General features: G+C 36.8%; 1 protein-coding gene across 4 annotated transcripts in view; it reads right to left on the reverse strand.

Annotated features, from left to right (window-relative positions):
• The window catches only part of LOC134541467 (uncharacterized), a 182,180-nt gene that overhangs the window by 7,726 nt on the left and 155,256 nt on the right, over positions 1-19,198 (reverse strand). For all 4 annotated transcript variants that reach the window (XM_063384958.1, XM_063384950.1, XM_063384970.1 and 1 more), the window contains 2 exons: positions 4,692-4,870; positions 4,148-4,285 (listed from right to left, as the gene is read on the reverse strand). In XM_063384958.1, the coding sequence (XP_063241028.1) occupies positions 4,148-4,285; positions 4,692-4,870 (317 nt within the window). The remainder of the gene's footprint in view (positions 1-4,147; positions 4,286-4,691; positions 4,871-19,198) is intronic.

Here is a 19,198-nt window from a genome sequence, read left to right on the forward strand (position 1 = left end):
GAGGAAATCTTACAGCAGGTGGAGCAGAAAGAAAATGGCATATACAGAATGTTAGAAGAGCATAGGACAGATAGAAAAGTAATAGGCAGACTTAATAAACTTGAGGAGAAAGTCGAGAACCTAAAAAGGGCCCTAGCTAAACTGGAGGGCAGGTATAGAGGAGCAAAGAGTAGGTGTCCTATGACAGGAAATACATGGTAGGTTTGGGACGAGCAGACAAGGATGGGGACTTAAAAAACGAAGTAAACCAGTTACGAGCAGAGTTGAAGGTGAGTAAAATGAGAGAAAATGGAGCATACCGTAATGGTGAGGGGGCTAGAGGAAGAGATCAGCAGATTAAAGGGACTAAACGGCACTTTAGAAGAGGAAGTGAAGGTATGGAAGCATATAAGAGAGGACGGGGTGAAGGGGGGGGGTGAAGGGGGGGTGAAGGGGGGAGAGGGGGGGGGGAAGCGAGAACCAACATTAGTCGGGAAGGAAGGATCGAAGAGACAGAAATATGGAGTAGAGTTTGCGATAAAGTGGAGGCAAACAAGGAAAGTTGGGTTGAGATGGCAAGTAAGGGGAGAGTAGATAGGCAGAAAGAAAATGACTGGGTAGACTGGGTACGAGAAGGTTCATTGGGCCTACAAGGCAGTCAAAAGTGGAAAGACAATTACAAATGTACAGGGAAGGGTAAATGAGTACAATCTGGAAGGTGTGAAAAGGGTGGTGGTACATGTAGGTACAAATAACCTTGACAGGGACTGAGGGCCACAAAAATTTGAAAACGATATGAGAGAAATGCTACGTGAAATCAGGTGAAGAACCAGTGGGACCATTGTAGTGATTGGAATGCTACCCAGAAGGGGAATTGATTAGGGAAAACTGAATGCTGTGGAGACCATCATGAGGAGACCGTGCCAGATATGGGGAGCAGATTTTGTGAGTGCCAGGAGAAAGGTAAATAGGCGGCATATGGCTAAAGACAGCGGGGACGTACACTTCACTGCAGACGCTCCATAGCAGACTGCTTATCAATCAAGACACGCTTTTAACATAGAAGTTTCCACTCTTTCAGAATGCTTGTATGCTCGTTGCTTCTCATCATCACAGGATAACTATGGACTTTGAGAAGTGACCGTAACATTATACTGCGGAGAAATGAAGATAAAGGTGTAATGCAATTCCCTTTAGTTATTTCAAGAATCTTTACCGGTTGTTTTACTCCTAAAAATTACTCTGAAAACATGCATTTAAGCCCTTTTAACTCTTCTAAAAATACAGTTGAAAATCTTAATCCAAAATCAAAAAAGTACTTTTCGGCCCTCAGCAAACTCTTAAATATGTAATTTTTGAAAGCAGACCCCACTCTGATATCTTGAGCAGTTTTGAAATTGAGTTGCTTTTCCTGAAGCTCTGCGCACCGTATGTTGCCTGGGTAGGCAGAGCCCTTAATGAATTTTCTTATTTCTGGGATGTTAAATATTCCAGGTTTAATTTTTTCCCCTTACCCAAGTGAGGCATTTTTTCCCCTACAAATGCAAAGCATGATTCGTCCTTAACAAGAGCCTTTACAAACTGCTTCATATGCAGTGGAGGAAAGATGATTTTCTCTCGTTCAAATAAGGGTAGGTTAACATTTTTTTCTCCAATGACTTGGTCTTCTCTCTTAGACCACGCTTATCTAACACAGTGGTGTGTTTTGTTTCTGTTATCCCAGAGGCACAAGAAACAAGGATAATTGGTGTGGCCACATTGCTGTTCGAGGAGAGAGTTTACTTTTTTTCAGTCAACACAAATATTGTTGTTCATGATACCTTTATCTTCTCCATGACCAAAGCTATGGTGCTATGTTACTTTCATTATCATTGAGTGGAGTGAGCAATTGGTATTGAACCATATTTTTTTTCCATTGTGTAGAACACATTTCAAGATTTGCTTTGAGCTATCAAAAAATAGGTGCCAATCACCTGGAAAATATTCAGGAAGACTCATTTTTTCCAGGACTCCTCTATATCATCACAAAATACAAGATTTTCTTTATGAGAGAAGAATGGTAGCAGACCCTTTTCTCTTGCACGGTAAAAAGTAATTTTGTTTCCTTCTTCAACCTGGAAGCCAGTAATTCAGAAGCTTCTTTTGACAGGTTAAGATCTTTGACGAGATCATTTAACTCATCCTTGTTGAAACGTTGAGGAATTGTTGACATCCCCTCATAAACACTGTCACCTTCATAAGTATCATAAGGGTGGTTGTAGGGACAGCACTTGTCTTCAGAAAGCTCTGGAAGCTGGTGAAATGCTGGGATCGGTACTTCCTCCAAGTGAGGGACCAGGCATCTTGCAGAGACTAAATCAGGATAAGTCCACTTCCTAAGGTTGTTTCGATTGATTCCAGTAGTATTTACTAGTCAGAAATAAAAGTCATCAATGTGGTTTTTGGGTACTCTCCAAACCATCGGTATGCCAAATATCAAACTTTTTCTTTTCTCACTAGTCCACTGGCGTAAATGTACTCTACAAGTTTTACAAACCTGATGCGGTAACCAGGATTTATCCTGATCACCGAGCTTAACACAAAAGGTCACTAACAGTCTTTCTGTTATTTTTTAATGTGTATTCTCTGCATATGTAGCAAAATACATCAGGATGATTTACACAACTTCATCTACTGGAACTCATTTTTTACCAACTTCGATCCATCCTGCACAGCTAAAACTCACAAACTGACCTCAAATTTAGTTAAACGTTGAAATGAAGGATGGGATTCCTATCCTTCATTCCCATTAGCGAAGTGGAGATTCCCGGCCTGGGGTATCCCTGTGACGAAGTGGCTTGAGTCAAGCAGGCGGTTGTACTTCTTCTTTTTACACTTATCTCAAAAAGTAGAGCTCATAGAAAAAAAAAACTAATCTCATATTTAGCTAAAATTAGTTCATAAATCCTAGGCTTAAAAAAAATATATTTTTCTTGTTGGCCTGTGTAATACTTGGTTAGGTTTTCTGGTATGATTTAAAGAACACATATTTATACTTCTTGAGATGTAGTTTTACATGTGTGTCATGTACATAATTTACAACATTTTCACACTTTTTAAGTGGTCCAGATGATTTGCTTGCTTTATGGTGAATAAGCCACTTAAAGTTATTTTTACCATTCATTTGTGTAGTTACATTTTTATGAGCTTTCAAATTTATTTTAAGTATTACTGTTATATTTTATTTGTTATTGGCATGGTTCTTGCTGGTGCAATATTTGCCAGTTAAGTAATAGATAGATAGATAGATAGATAGATAGATAGATAGATAGATAGATAGATAGATAGATAGATAGATAGATATATATATATATATAGATAGAGAGAGAGAGAAAGAGAGAATGTGTGTGTTTTCTCTGTAAGAGTGAGAAACAGACTCTGGATTTAGTCAAAGTGTCGTTGTCATGGGCCAAATTGGCTGTTATTTTACTGTGTAATTTTGTGATTGGGTGAAAATTACACCAAATGAGCACCCTTTTTCCTATTGGAGGACAAAGAGAGGTCATAGTGTTAGACAGCATCTGTAAAAGGTACTGTTAGGTTGCATGTATGGGTGGTGGTTCACAAATAATATGTTAATATTGTGAAGAGCAGCCTGGTTAGGGCCACAGCCAGCTTTTAACCTTTTTGGACATTAAATTGAAATTTTTAAATAGAGTAACTTCGTATTTGTTCCCAGGACTCAGTCCTTAGCCTTGTACAGCGAGTTGCAAGCAACCACGGGATTTATTAGCGAATAGTATTTAATATTCTTTTTTTTGGAACCTGTAAACAGCAAATTTGTGTTTTGGAGTCAGTGAAGATGTTTTGTGCAACCTGTTTGTATTTCTGACATGTAATTATTTTGTAGTCGGAAGAGGGCGGCCATGACGACTAGCACTAGTGAATGTTAGTGAAGGATGAATAAAAAAACATTTATAATCAGTTTGTGTCAGAGAAACTATATTTCAGTACTAAATCAACAGTAAAATTTATTTTGGGAACTTAAATATCATATTAAGTGCCCAACAAATTTCTTCAAGTGTTCATGAATGTGCAATCTTGAACAATGTTGAGCTAGTCGGATTTGGAGTGTTACAGTCTACATACATTGTAAAGCAGGATTAAAGAAGCAGAAGATGTAGCTTACCTCTTGTAACACTTGTTCAGCTCCTTCAAATGTGGCCAAATGTATGAAATCACTTCACGAATGGTTTGCATACTCAAATCATATTTCGTTCCATATTTAAAGCTGTGTTTGATCTTGAAACGATCACAAAGCGAGCCACTGAAACATTTAACATAAAAAGTCTTAACAGTTCAACAATCTGACCAACACATATCAGTATGATACATTTTGCATTTTGCGTTAAATTCTTTAATTCTGAAAGCCATTGTAACGACCTACATATCAAGATAATTGCACAGCTTTACTGTTTGTTAGTAAGCGGGATCGTTGCATCATCCCTACAAATACATTTAAAAGAAACCAGTATTTTGTCTCTTATTATTGTAGATAAAAATAATATCACTTACAAAATTTGACATGACATCTTACATTTAAAGAATGCTTGGGTCACTATCAGCCAAAATAACTTAAGCCAAGCATTTGGTAAGTTAAACGTTATCGTGACTAAATATGTAAAATATTTTGAATCATAAGAGAAGTATTCTATGATAAGTATGTTGCTTACCACAAGTTTAACAAGTGCACCCATATTGCACTGAATTTTTCACGGACGTACTTCAACTGCGTTTTCTCCGTCTCCACACCCGGGCTGGACAATGCCGTGTTAGATGCAGAACTATGGATGGTCGACAATGTGCTCATCACAGCTTCTATTGACTTCTCCTTACAAATCTCACGCAGGGCCTGAGAAAAAAGTCAAAACAGTTACAAAATTCATCAAATATATGTAACTATGTGATTTTAGATAAAATATAATATTAGAGAGGTAACAAGCTAATGACAATCGCTGGCTTGGGATCCCCACCCATTGCAGAGGAGAAATTACAACACATTATGCACATTATGGAGGTAAAGGGACAACGCTGTACCTAGTATTGAACCCAATAAAAGTATTTTCCGTAAGTAACACATCCCAGACCAAGATTTGAATCCAGGATATTTCACCCAGCAGTTGGCCTTCGAACCACATGGTTGAATAGTATGGAGCGCTTGACATTAAGGAAGACAAAGACTATTTTAGAAGGTCATTCATCAATAACACTAAAGCTGCCACTTTTCTTGAAAGGACAGTGACAATTACCAATGCTCTACCAGTACATAGTATACTTTAAGAACACAAACTTACATACTGTAACCCTCTAAACTTTAGTCCATACTCTAGTTGGTATATCAACTACAGCCACAAATGAAAATAAGCCTTGATGAACATTCCAGTTACAGTGTTCCGACATGTTCATCGTGAGTAGGAGTTATCTTCAAGTTATCACTGTTTTCTCTAATTAAAAGGTAAAGAAAGAAAATACTGAAACAAGTGATAAAACAAAGTTGACATTTTTAAAGATGAATTGATCCTTACCATATTTTAGTAACAATTCACAAACCATTTCCCCAGAGGTAAAATACACTATGTTCATTTTTGTATGCAATAGAGTTGACACAAATAAAAAATAAAACTGTTATAGTGCATGTAGTATTTTCATCTCAAAAAGAATACCAAGAATAATGTGGTTAACTTTCATAAAGCAATTTCTATTACTAGTGAAACCTGAAAATAAAGTTAAAGCTAATTAAAAACTTGCTCTCCTAAAAATTACAAATTTGTGTCTTGTCCATTACCTCCTGGGTAGAGAAATAATTTTTTTGTTAACTTTTAGTAGTTTAGCATAAATCAAGATGCTGCATTGTGAAACCACCATGAAGAGACACCTATTACCTAACACATGAGCAAAAGGCCACTATGTTACTGATGCAAGTGGTTCATTGAGACATTACATTAGGTATTGTGAGCCTGTTCTAAAAACTAGTTGTTACTAGTTTTCTAAAAATGTGAGATGACGAATTAACGTTGAATGTTACATGAGAATCTGTAACTTTCTTTCAGCCTTTGGTGTGGGATGGGAGAGGAGGGGTTTAAAACTTGGCACTGCCTCATACAACTTTTACTCCTCACACCCTTCTTCATTAAGTGTATCAACTAACACTTCTGTGTCTGTTAAAGATTTAAACTGGTCGACAGTCTGAAATATAGTATAAAAACACACACAGAAGAAAGATAGAAACATACTAGGCATTGGTAATAGTTAAGATGTTCATTACCATTATAAATTTGATTTCAAACAACAATTTTGGTGTAAGCATTACTCAGAAATGCTGTTATTATTCTGAAACATTAACAAGAATAAATTACTGCAGAATTTGTTTTACAAGAGGAGTTTTATACACTTGCACAAAACTTTAAGTATAATAATTTATTGTTGGCATAATGTTATTACATCAACACTTCAAAAATAGACAACAGCATGCACAAAATATGTTGTATACAGGTACACAGCTTAACTGAGAATGATTGCCAGCATTCTGAACTGCTATTATAAAAGAAGAATTTCTGTATACAAATGGGGCATCTTAAAATACTCATAAAAGTTTAAAGTTTAAGACTTAGTTAAGTACAATTCAACATGGGTGCCATTTTAGCTTTGGTGACTCTAGACCGTATAGAATCTCCTGAGAAGTCTTCTGAATCATGACTATAGTTAGTCGTATATAAGGCAACGAACCTCTCTACAAGGTTCTGAATTTTTTTTTCTCTTCCTAGGGTACACAATGTTTTTAACATATCCCACAGAAAAGTATAAAGCTTTCATGAGACTTTGTGAACAAGAGGCTTAAACGCTGCATGCGTGAGAAGCGAGAGTGGGGCTGTGGGACTACCTGTTCACTCCGCTTTAGTGTGAAATGTTGCTTGGCACGACATGGAAATTTTAATTTTAAGATGTTCCACGAGAATATGCAGTAAATCTTTTATAACAACAGTTTAGAATCCTGGTAATCCTTCTCCATGACCATGTATTTATACAGTAGAAACATGACCTCACATCAAATATATTTAATTTTAAACACACATTAAATATTTGTTTAAATCTGCGCGTAATGTGGCAAAATAAAATTGATGGGATTACTATTACTTCAGCAGTAACTACAAACAGTGGTGGATTCAAAAGCTTCAGAAGGAAGACAATGATGAAGAATGAAAGATGAGAAAATAATGAAAAAAAAAAAATTTCAGCTTGCAAACAGAGGGAAGAAGGGAGGCTTTCACCTCCACCCACCCCAATCCCTCTGGATCCACAATACAGTATAAAAATAGTTACTACCATTGAAATAATAAATTGATATTGTATGAAGTTTTCATTCTTTATACACCATGTTCTTAAATTGCTAGCCATAAAATTTATGAGTAGCAGGCGATACCAAAACAATTTTTTTTGTTTCAGGCATGAACAGCAGGGCACAAATTTGAATTTCACGAGCATCCAGGCACTACTCCACTGGCTGAGAGGATGCACAATTGTAATGCAGTGACAGTAAGCAAGTGACAAACTGAGTGCAGTTTTTTAGAGTTAGCTATACATACTAGCAACCAGCATTCTGGTGTACAGCACAGTGGAAGGTTGTGATACGTTTACACATTTGGCTTCAGGCGATTATCGCGATGTTGATTCTGAGTACAGTGATGCAATTACAGATTTCACAAACAGCAATAGCACAGCAGACTTTACATTCACAGAATTGGCAGAATGTTAATAGTATACAGGGAGGCAAAAAGAAACACACAAACAAGAGTTTGTATATAACAAGGACGTGTACAGTCTTGACCAGCGACTGCCAGACTGGGAGTTTCATACACAAAGGATGCTGCACACCAGACAGCTGGTTGCTAGTGTGTATGTGCATGGCTAACTACACGTCTGCACCCGGCTTGTCGCCTGCTTCCGGAGAGCATTTAAAAATTACGGCACTGCAATCACGCATCTTCTCAGGCAGTGGAGCGGTGCTCTGGTGCGCATGTATTTGAAAATTTGCACTCTACCACGTGCACTTGTAATTTTGCAGGCTCACATTTCTGGAAATACGTTCCATAACACAATGGTTTGTTTTGGCATTCCCTGCCACCCATTAAATTTATGCCCATCTATTTCCCAACATCCTGTACATAAACTCATCCACAATCTACATGTTTGAAACAGTGTGTTTTTAACACTTTTCTTGGCATGACTGTGTGAGTGTGGCTTAGCCTGTACTTTGAAACAACTGGATCAAAATTTGTATTTTTCACTCTGGAAGTATACATATTTTACCAAATCCTTCTCATTCAGGTTTACTTAAGGCAGTATAAAATTGTTCTTATTGATCAAGTTTGTGGGAAATGCATGCAATGATAACAGAATCTTCACTTTCAAAGATTAGGGGTGCCGGCAAGGATGTAGCCACTCAAGGTGGTTGGCACTGTCCCGGCAGGCTGGGGAACAGAGCCACAGGACACTGCTGAAGCCTGGCTTGAGGTGGCGACAGTTCATGGTGCTGCAGCGAAGCTACGGGGGTAGCATTCTCTTCGCTGCGACTACGGGTGTGCCGTAGCTCCATTAACAACATCTGATTGGGCGCTTGGTTGGCAGTTACTAGAGATAACAGTGTCAGATGGCTGAAATCGACAGTGATGCACATCTGGGTGACAATTTGCATGGTTTTACGTCTCGGAAACTGGAGAAGGAATAACTGATTGCCTACAGTTTGGATCCAACCCAGCATTGCCTGCAGTGATTTCAGGAAAATCACTGTAAACAAAACTCAGGATGGTTACACCAGGATTTCAACCCAGGTCCTCCTAATAGGTGACCAATGTTTCAGGCTGGGTTCTTCACCTGCCATGAGTTATATAGCATTTGTATTGACATTTTTTTTTATTTAGAACAATTTCCTCAGATGTTTTACTAGGCAAGCATTGCATTCTTGTTCTTTATTAAATTCTGTCACCATATAAATTCTACTTCTGTGCATTTCATAAGTCAGACCAATTTCCATAAATAGAATTTTTGTTTTAAAAACTACATCATGGTCATTAATTTTAAGTTCACTTTCAGGGTTTCTGCAACTGCGTTATGCATACGATATTACTATTATAAAAGGTGTCCAAACAAATCCATAATTAAATTTCCCTGGCTTTTCACGGCCAATATTACAAATTTCACTTAAAAAAAATTAATAATTTAACTACTTAGGATTAACTGAAATAAATAACGAAAAATCTAGCCTCCACCATCCTGGCCTAGTTAAAACAGAACCTTGAATACTACATTTTTTAATGTGTATGATTATGCATGAAAACAGCATCCATAAAAAAATTGCTTTCACAATATGAGTGATGGCAGTTTAAAGTAAAAAATTTGTTGCTTATGCCGCTCATCGTAGAACTTACGTTCTTATAAATCTAAATAAACACTCTCACACCTCAAGAAAACTAGAGTCACTTTCTATACAATATAATACACATAATTCATTTAAATACCTTCTCACCCGTATATTCCACCATCGTAAATTAGTTTAATTCAAAATTTCAAGTCATCAAACTTTCAAAGGATAGAACTACTATCATCACTCTAAAGGAAACAGTAATATTTGTTAAGTCTGGGTGCCATAAAAAAATTGATATGTACACACCAAGCTCAAATCAAACTACTATTGGACTTTCAAATCAAAGAAATGATTAAAAACATCAGAAAAAATTAGTTTAACTATATATTCTTAAAAAAAATGACAATTAGATATCAGCCAGCATATGCTACTCGCAGTTCATCCAAACAGGGGCATTCCATGTCAGATCATCCAGGGGTGTCCACCCATCTCAAATTTGGTTGAAATTTGGTACATGGCATTGGCGAGGCGTGAGGTTTACATGAGGGGAAGCAACAACTCCGTTCACCCCAAAACATGCCGGGGGGGGGGGGGGGGGGGGGCCCTCCCCGGGAAAATATGGATTTCAAGGTACAAAAGGGTGCTAAATAAGTAGTTTTCTTAACTGAACATTGACTATTCCACAGGTAGAAAAATTGACATTTTTTTTAAAATTATAAATTATTTTTGAAAAATAATGATTGACTTACATTATTCTGATAATAAATACCTACTCTACATTATTTATATACTAAGTGGGAGTGTAGTATCATCGATATCTGGTACAAAATATATAAACAGACAAAACATGGCAAAGTAAGTACTTAAAATAAAGATAAGAACCTCATAAAAATGTACTAGAATAGTAAAAATAAAATGTTGGTATTTTTCGTACCAACACACTGGCACGTCAATCATTCCTGAAACGCCACTTCGCCACCTGCCGTGCTGAACTGTAGCGGACATAGCCGAAGCAGTCGGCGGAATAATTCAACCGTCTGCTTCGGCCATGTTCGCTTCAGTTTGGCAAGAAAGTGTTACTTTCGTAGCTTCTACCACGTATTTTTACAGCCAATCTCTTCCTCGAACCTTTGTTACCATGCCACCCCCCTTCCTAAAGGAAACTACTGCGGCAGCATTCCTGCTGAAAGCGGTCCTACCAGCGCTTCTAAACCTAGCAACGCTTCTAAAACAGCATGTTTTGTGTGTCGAGTTCTTTTCTTATAGCGCACAGCGCACAGTATTGGGTCCCAAGAAGATAATGTAAAAAAATACATACACCTAACTGCATAAGCCAAAGTAAAATACTATTCTGAATAAAATATTTATTTAAAAAATACATTGTCTGGAAACTGCCTGGGCAAGCACTGCTTGCCTTGCTTGCCCTAACAAGACGCCACTGGTACATGGTATTGTAACAGCCAAAAATACTGTAGGATACAAGGGAAAGCTTTTTTGTTTTTAATAGCTAGCCAGACGATCAGGAACAGCGGGACACGATGAGGAAATGACAAACGCAGCAGGAAACATTGAAGGACAGGTGAAGTGGGAGTTGGAGAAAGTTTGCAAACGATAGCATAACACGGCCGCGGAAACAAACAGGGAGGTTGCCACTCGCGCTCAGCTGGTGCAACCTTGGTCACAGCGCAGCGAAACTCGGTCATAGGCACAGGGAAAGAGGGGGAGTGTGTAATGAGCGGCGCTAAAGCGGAACTGTTTATGTTATTAACAAACACACGCAAACAGGGTCAGGACGGGCTTCATATACCAGGAGATTTTATTCGAGAAGGGAGAGTCACAGAGTCAGTTGGAAGCCACGCTACTCCGCCGCCGAGACGACGATTGGTGAGTCACCAGTCACGATGCGACGATGGTTTAACACTAGACAGCAGCACAACGGCCTTATGCCCATGTAGCTGGTAATATTCGATAACTCTCACTCTCATTTCAAAAACTAAGAATACATAGTTTAACAATCACGCGGTAGACATTATCAGACCTGCCAACATTCAAATTTAAAAAATCATGAGGTCCTCGATAAAAATTTTCAGGCCCATAAATACAGATTAGATATGAAAAACAACAAATGAGAATCTTTAAATTTAAGTGACATACCTGTATATATGTTACATGGTCTCTGCTTCAAAATTTATTTAAACAAATTATAGGTTGCAGATTTAATTTAGTTGAACATAATTTAGCGCTGTCGTGTAGTGATCATGCAGGGCCGCAACTATAAAAGATGTAAAATAACATTCTGCTCGTGTAACACTATTATCACTGTTCACAGCCAAATTATTTTTTTATTGGAAGCAATACACTTCATGTGTTAGTTGTGTTTTTTTGTAGCGACATGTTTCATGTCTCCTCTTCAACTATGCGAGATAGAAAAATCAGCACGGCACACGCTACAAAACGCAAAATTTCTTCCTATACGTGACTCGAGTATTGATGGAAACTCGTTACTGTAAGCTTTCGTAAAACTTGTTTTGTAACTTTTACAAACAAAATCTTGGGGCCCCGAAAAATCGTGAGGAAACATTATTTTGGCGTGAGGGCGTGAGATGGACCTTAAAATCGTGAGCCTCACACCAAAATCGTGAGAGTTGGCAGGTCTGCATTATGAATAATAAATTAATTTAAACCCGTCATGTAACTTGGGAGAAATTAGTCTGCAACAGTTGGTAACGGAACAAATGAGGATAAGAATAAGCTCTAGGAAATGGCCGACAGCACGGTTTATTTATTAATGACAGTATCCCTTATAGGCACGACTATGGTTCAGTAATTATGTGTTAGTAATAGAATGTTATAAATTGTAATTATAAAGACCCAGAAAGTAGAGACTTGATATATGTGTTGAATAAACTGTTAGCTGAAACTGCGGAAATAAACATGTTCTTGTGGAAACGTTCACCCTTAACCTCTTTATTTAAAATGTTTTGCAAATAGGCACTCGTCACCCTACCTTAAGGATTATTAAGGAAAAACACGAGTGGTGGAACCGCCCCCAGAACCTGATACTCATGACAGGGCCGTCACGATATCAGGAACACAGACGATCCCAGTAGATTCACTTCCATTCCCTTCCATTCCCTTTCCCCATCATCCTTCAAGATTCATTTCATTATCAACTTTTCATATACATATTCCCTTCATTTCCATCTTTACGGTCGACACCGATAAGAGTAAGTCGACGGCCGTAACAGTACCATCAGACCAATTTAAGAACCAGTATTGTTCATTTTTGGAATATTGGCTCTAGTTTGGAATTTAAAGCCCTTCAAAGTTTCCCTCTGTTTGATGGAATTTTTTTAATCCGCACCAAAAGTCGAGTGACACTTCTTGCTTCAACTTACACTTGTAATAACAGTTATTAATGTAGAATTGTAAAAATTCACCATACTTATTCAGAATTTTATGTAGATTTTAAATATCACTCTTAAAATTTAATTAAATACCCAGAAGTAAAAAAAGGGAGCCTCAAAATTATAAAAATTTGCATTTGTGTTCAGTTTATGATGATAATTTTAGGTTGGTGCTTGAGAAAGATGAAGATGCAATGATTGAGTTTATGCATCCTCAATGGCCAGCTAAATTATTTTACTAGTCAGAACATCGTAATTATGTCCAGGAAGATTCCTGCTGGGTGCCATTAGTCAACAATCTTTGCACTGTTAATGTTTCGGAACTTGAGACACTGGTTGGATGGTTGCATTATAGACTGAGAGAAAAAATTCATCAAAATGGAATCAGCTTTTTCATATATTACATTGATAAATAACTTAAAGTAGGCCTACTTCAGGTATGTACAACATTAAGTGACACCGGTATTGTAAAAAATTCAATTTTTTGAGCACAGCTTGCAGGCCTAACTTTCAACTGTAATACTGTAATTCTGTAATTTTATTTTATTTATGTAAACCTATGTATTGTATGTATTTACAGTTAACAAAAATTCTATCCACCAAAACATTTCTTTAGGTAGATTGAAAGTGAGAAGGTAAATATCCACAAATTTTATTTCATCATTTTGTAGCAAATTTTGTGCTCTTTCTGATGGTACCAAGCCCAAGATCATAAAGATAAATAGATAAAAGTTATAATAAATTTACTGAACTGATGTTTACTATTTTTGGTAATTCATTTTTTTCCACTTCTACCATGAATTGCACGTACTTCTAAGCATTTAATTACATTTTACGAGTGATATTTGAATTCTACATAAAATTCTGATTAAGTATGGTGAATTTTTACAATTCTACATTAATAACTGTTATTACAAATTTAAGTTGAAACAGGATGTGTCACTAGACTTTTATTGCAAATTAAAAAAAAATTCCACCAAACAAAGCAAAACTTTGAAGGGCTTTAAATTCCAAACCAGAGCCAATATTCCAAAAATGAAAAATACAGGTTCTTCTATTTGTCTGAAGATACCATTTACCAAATGTATCAAATTTCATCCAAATCTGAGATGGTGGGGTGGACAATGTGTATCTTGGTTGAATGATTTGGCATGGAATGACCCAACCAAAAAAACTTAGTTACAAAAAACTCAGAAACAAGTAAAGCAACTCGCAATAGATGTTTGACGAGGGGCACTCACAAAACTGAAGATGATTCAAAAACGGCTTCACGCTGCAGGGAATGAAGAGTTCTCTCAAAGAAACTGTTGAAAAACTCCGATACTTGGAATGTTGTCGCTGTTGTTTCCCAGAATCTCGTGGTTCAAGTTTAGTGCGGCAATTTGGTCTTGACTTTATTATCCACATGTCCTGTAGAATTTTGTTGGTGGAGTATATACCTTGAATAACTCCAGAATCCAGTATTAATGAATAATTCACTCTTAAGGTTTGTTTTACAAACAATTATGGTTCTTTAACAGTCGCTCATAGAATTAATGTTCGTGCTCTTTCTTTATAATTCTTGTATAAACTACCTATAAGCATAACTACTTGAATTCTCTATCAAAATGTACAAAACCTTTTTGTTCACTAGAAGTTAGAATTAAACTAAAGCTTCCAAACATAATGTTTTTTTTTTTTTGGTTGCTCCCACTCACAGTAAGTTTATTTACGTGATTTAAAAATATTAAATAGTGAATTTAAAAAAAAAAAATTTATAGGTCAAGTAAATTTCAATATAACAAGTATGTTCATATAGTTTTCATAGTAAAGGTTACTCCAAAGGCTATTAAACATCAGTAGTACAACCTGGCAATACTCTATGAGCTTTCAACAAGAAAGAAGAAAAACAATTAGATAATAATTCTAGGCTGTGAGAATATTTCTCCCTATCAAACTGCAGCATGATCTTTTCCCTCAAATTACTATCGCTGGGAAATATATATGGCTTTTCCCTGATTTTCCAGGATGTGAACAGCTCGTATAATCGCTCATATATTCAAGGTTGTGGCTGAAACAGAGCATTTATCACTGAGCCACCTCGTTATATCAGGGTTTTGATTTAGTCGCTGGTAGTTAAATAATCTGGGAGTTCCTAGGCCAAGCTGAGTAGTGGCATACCAGTATGATTCTAATCACTAATTTTTCCAATCTTTATGCCAATAGGCCAAATGAGAGATAGTTTACACAGAAGGCCTGTGTGAAGCTACAGCTAAGCGAATCAATCAAAGCACATTTTAATATTTGATTTTATTTTGCCAGAAAAATGCTATTCATGTTATTCGAAGCTTCGGTTGTGATTCAAAGCTTTGTGTATGATGTGAAGCTAGGCATTTGTTGCAAAGCTTTAAAACATGCAAGCCTAAGATTCGTGCATGTCAATACTTAGCCTTTTTTTTTGTGTTTTAATTGTTTAGCACAAATAAAGTTGGTTACTTAAAAAAATTAAAATCTGGCACTCAGGTTTGCTTAAATTAATGCTTAATATTAATATTATGCATGGTTTATTATTCTTATTGTTCAGTGTTATTTATAGGCCGAATTTGTTAATCAGTTCAAACATTACAATTGTTAAAATATTTTTTGCTTTGATCCAGTATTGCTGAGAATAATTAGAATTTGACTTTGTGAATATTAAAAATTCAATTTGATATTTACTTTACATAAAAAAAATTGTATAACACAGGTACCAACTTAATTAATTTTACTAGTCTGGAAGCAGTTTGTGAATAACCAATTAACTGGTAGTGTGACCTTTCAGTCTGCTGTATATTCATGCAATATACTTCACCCATTAGAAAGAATCTGGAAGCACGTTCCACAAAGTTTAGTTTTTGAAGGTTTCCACCCAATCAACCATATATACCATTCCGAGGAAGAGGCACATCAATATGGTGGCAAGCAGCGTTAAGCAGTATCATTTAATGTGCCACGCAACAGCAGAAAATAACAGGCGGCAGTTAAATGCAGCCCATTTCATAAAGCTACAGGTTCACATAATAATGGTTACAAGCTGCATGAGTTCGTTCATTCCTTCTAGTTATGAACAATTAATTGTTTTCTAGAAATAAGTTGTATTTTTATTTTATGGGGGGAAAAAAATGAAATAAAAATTTTTGAAAGATAAATATACAGAAATTTATTTTTTCATATGTTACAAGCAACACCTGCAAGTTTCACTAAAACAAACTGTTTATTTTCAACCCAGATACTAAACTTTTAGAAATATTAATATATTTTATACATCAGCAAATTATTCTTTATCACTGATTTTACAATTTTAATTAAAAAATGTTCTGCTAAAAAAAAACTGCAGGTTTAAAATTTGGTACATCATAATCATGTTTTTATTTATTGAAATTGAAAATTTGTGCAGTTACAAATGTAAATCTGATATAGGTTCTTTCAATACACAACATTAAGAAAATGCATTAGCATCATAAAGCAATTTAAAATAATGTTTTGCATATTTACCATAAGTACAGGGTTTGTCCAGAAAGTAATAGGACTGATTTTCTTCTGCCGCGACTGTACTTCGGAGTGTGCGCACACTGACTGGATTCGGTAGAGGGGGTTCCTAGCTAACGAATGAGCGGCTGGTCAGTTGTCTCCGAGCAGCTGGAGAGTCAGGACAGGCTTTTTGGCGCGACGTGTTTCTGTGAGTGGTGCAAGCCGAAAATGCAGCGTTCGTTAGAGCAGAGGTACGCGATTAAATTCTGTGTGAAACTCGGTAAATCTGCGACATAGACGTTTGATATGATCAAGCAGGCTTACTCAGATGATGCTTTAGCAAGAAGTGATGTGTTTCGGTGGCAGAAGGCCTTTTCGGAGGGCCGGGAAGAGATCGCCGATGAAGACCGTGCTGGAAGACCTTCGTCTTCGACAAACCCCCACAATGTGACTCATGTGCGCAAAGTTTTGAACTCAGACCGTCGACTGAGTATTCGTTTAATTGCCCAGATGTTATATTTACCAAAATCTGTGGTTCATGACATTGTGACGGAGCATTTGAACATGCGCAAGGTGTGCGCGAAGATGGTCCCAAAAGTGCTCACTGATGACCAGAAATTGCGGCGAGTGGAAGTGTGCCAAGAAAATTTGAACATGTGTGAAAGTGACCCCCAATTTTTGAATAACGTAATCACAGGTGACGAGTCATGGATATTTGAGTATGATCCCAAGACAAAGAGGCAATCTTCCGAGTGGCACACACCGGCATCTCCTCGCCCAAAAAAGGGAAGAATGAGCAAATCTAAAGTGAAAACGATGCTCATTGTCTTTTTTGACATTAAAGGCATCGTCCACCATGAATTTGTTCCTCCTGGACAATCCGTCAACGCCAAGTTTTACGTGGAAGTGCTCAAGAGACTCAAACGAAGGGTCAATCGGGTCCGACAAGACATCGCAGCTGACTGGAAGTTGCCCCACGACAACGCCCCGGCTCACACCGCCTTTCTTGTGAACAGCTACCTGACCAAGGCCGGCATCCCAATGCTTCCGCAGCCGGCCTACAGCCCAGATGTGGCCCCCCCGGACTTCTTTTTGTTTCCTCGCTTGAAAAGGCCAATGAAAGGCGAGCATTTTGAGACGACAGAGGGGATCCAAGCAGCTTGCACCGCGGCTCTCAAGGCTATTCGGGAGAATGCCTTCCGTGACGCCTTTAATGCTTGGAAATCGCTGTGGCAGGGCTGCATCGACGCATTCAAATTAAAGTTAATTTTTTTTGTTTCAACAAAAAGGACTAAATGTGTAAAAAAAAATAATGTTCATAAACATACAGGTATGTACACATCCAGTAAGAAAAATGTTTTAAAATTCATGAATAATGTTATACTTCCCCAAAAATAAATCTTCACAGCCATAACTGACATGCTGGAAACCTTACATGCTACTAGCTGTGCCATTGCGATACTATGAGTAAAATTGTGTTATCTATGTCTTACCAATTTTTGAGCAATAAAAACTAAATTCTTCATTACTATAGGAAAAGCAGTTTACTACAATTTCCTGTTAAAAAAGTAGGCCTGTGCGGGTGCCCAATTTTTTAGTTTGGGTTTTGGTTCCTTTAAAGTACCCAACCCAAAAAAAAATAATTTTGAAATCTTTATTTCAGTTTCAAGTATTTTTGTATGTTTCTTTTACTCTATGACCCGTAATGTAAATTACGTAAGATTTATCCTGCAGAAAAGGTAAACACAATCTTTCAATTTTACCTGCGCTTTAGGATGTAATTAATCATTCAGACACTTATGCCATAAGAGTATGGTTTATCTGTCACAATGTATAGGATTTACTTCTACATGTATTTATTGAATTAAGAGTGCTGTCAGTTGGAAAGTTATGATTTTTGGTAGTTACGCACATTAAAGGTTAAGTATATAAACAAAGCATGTCAAAAACTGTTGACTATTAAGATGCATATTACACTAGAAAAATATATACAAATACCAATAACGCTGAACTAAAAATTAAGAATGTCTCTTCGCCTCCAGAATTTGGAAGCCAGCAGCGATTGGCCTATTCATGTTTTGAAGCCCTCTATATATATCTCTCTATTATGTATATATAAATATATAAATATATAAAAATATATGTATATAAATATAAAAAAATCCAGGCTACTGCAAAGAGTATCTATCTGTCTGTCTGTCCTCTTTTCTATGTTAGAGAATTGTTTTCAATAATCGTTTAATGGTTTAATGAACCAGGCAGAATGACAAACCACATTCATATTTTTAGTTTAACACTTGGAAATATTACTATGTTTTTTGTTCTGATAAGAATCAGAATGAAACTGAAAGCAAGGTTCCTGATGTAAAACAGAACCGGAATCAGTATGTAACTGCTCCCTGACGATGGCGACTGCAATGTCGACCGAAACGTCGGTGAACTATTCGCCAAGGATGCGACCCAGAAGCCAAGCTACTTCAGAAAATGGCAGAGAAAGCCTGCAAACATTACAACCGAAATAAAACTGGAAAAAAAAAACAAAAAAAAAAAACTCCCCAGAACCGCACAGTCCTATTTAAGTGTAAATTGCTAACTTTAGTTTAAAACACAATGTTATTTCTGGAATTTATAATTTTGATAACAAGTGTTTAACATGCAACGTTCTTAGCAACTCTAGGCATACAAAAATGGCTCTCTTTCTTCACAAGGTGACAGACTACCCAAGGAAACCAGCCTGGCATGGGGCGAAACCAGATGTGATCCCAGTATACCACCATGTTGTCTGCATTGAGGAAATATTATAAGAAAAATTGTAGAAAATATTATCCTGTGTGTGGTGAAATATACACAAATAACTCATTTTGACTTTTACATAATTCCTGACTTAAAAGTCTGCAAAACACTGATTTTATGACTGCTTTCA

Source organism: Bacillus rossius, chromosome 1 (assembly GCF_032445375.1).
Source record: "Bacillus rossius redtenbacheri isolate Brsri chromosome 1, Brsri_v3, whole genome shotgun sequence".
Classification (NCBI taxonomy): domain Eukaryota; kingdom Metazoa; phylum Arthropoda; class Insecta; order Phasmatodea; family Bacillidae; genus Bacillus; species Bacillus rossius.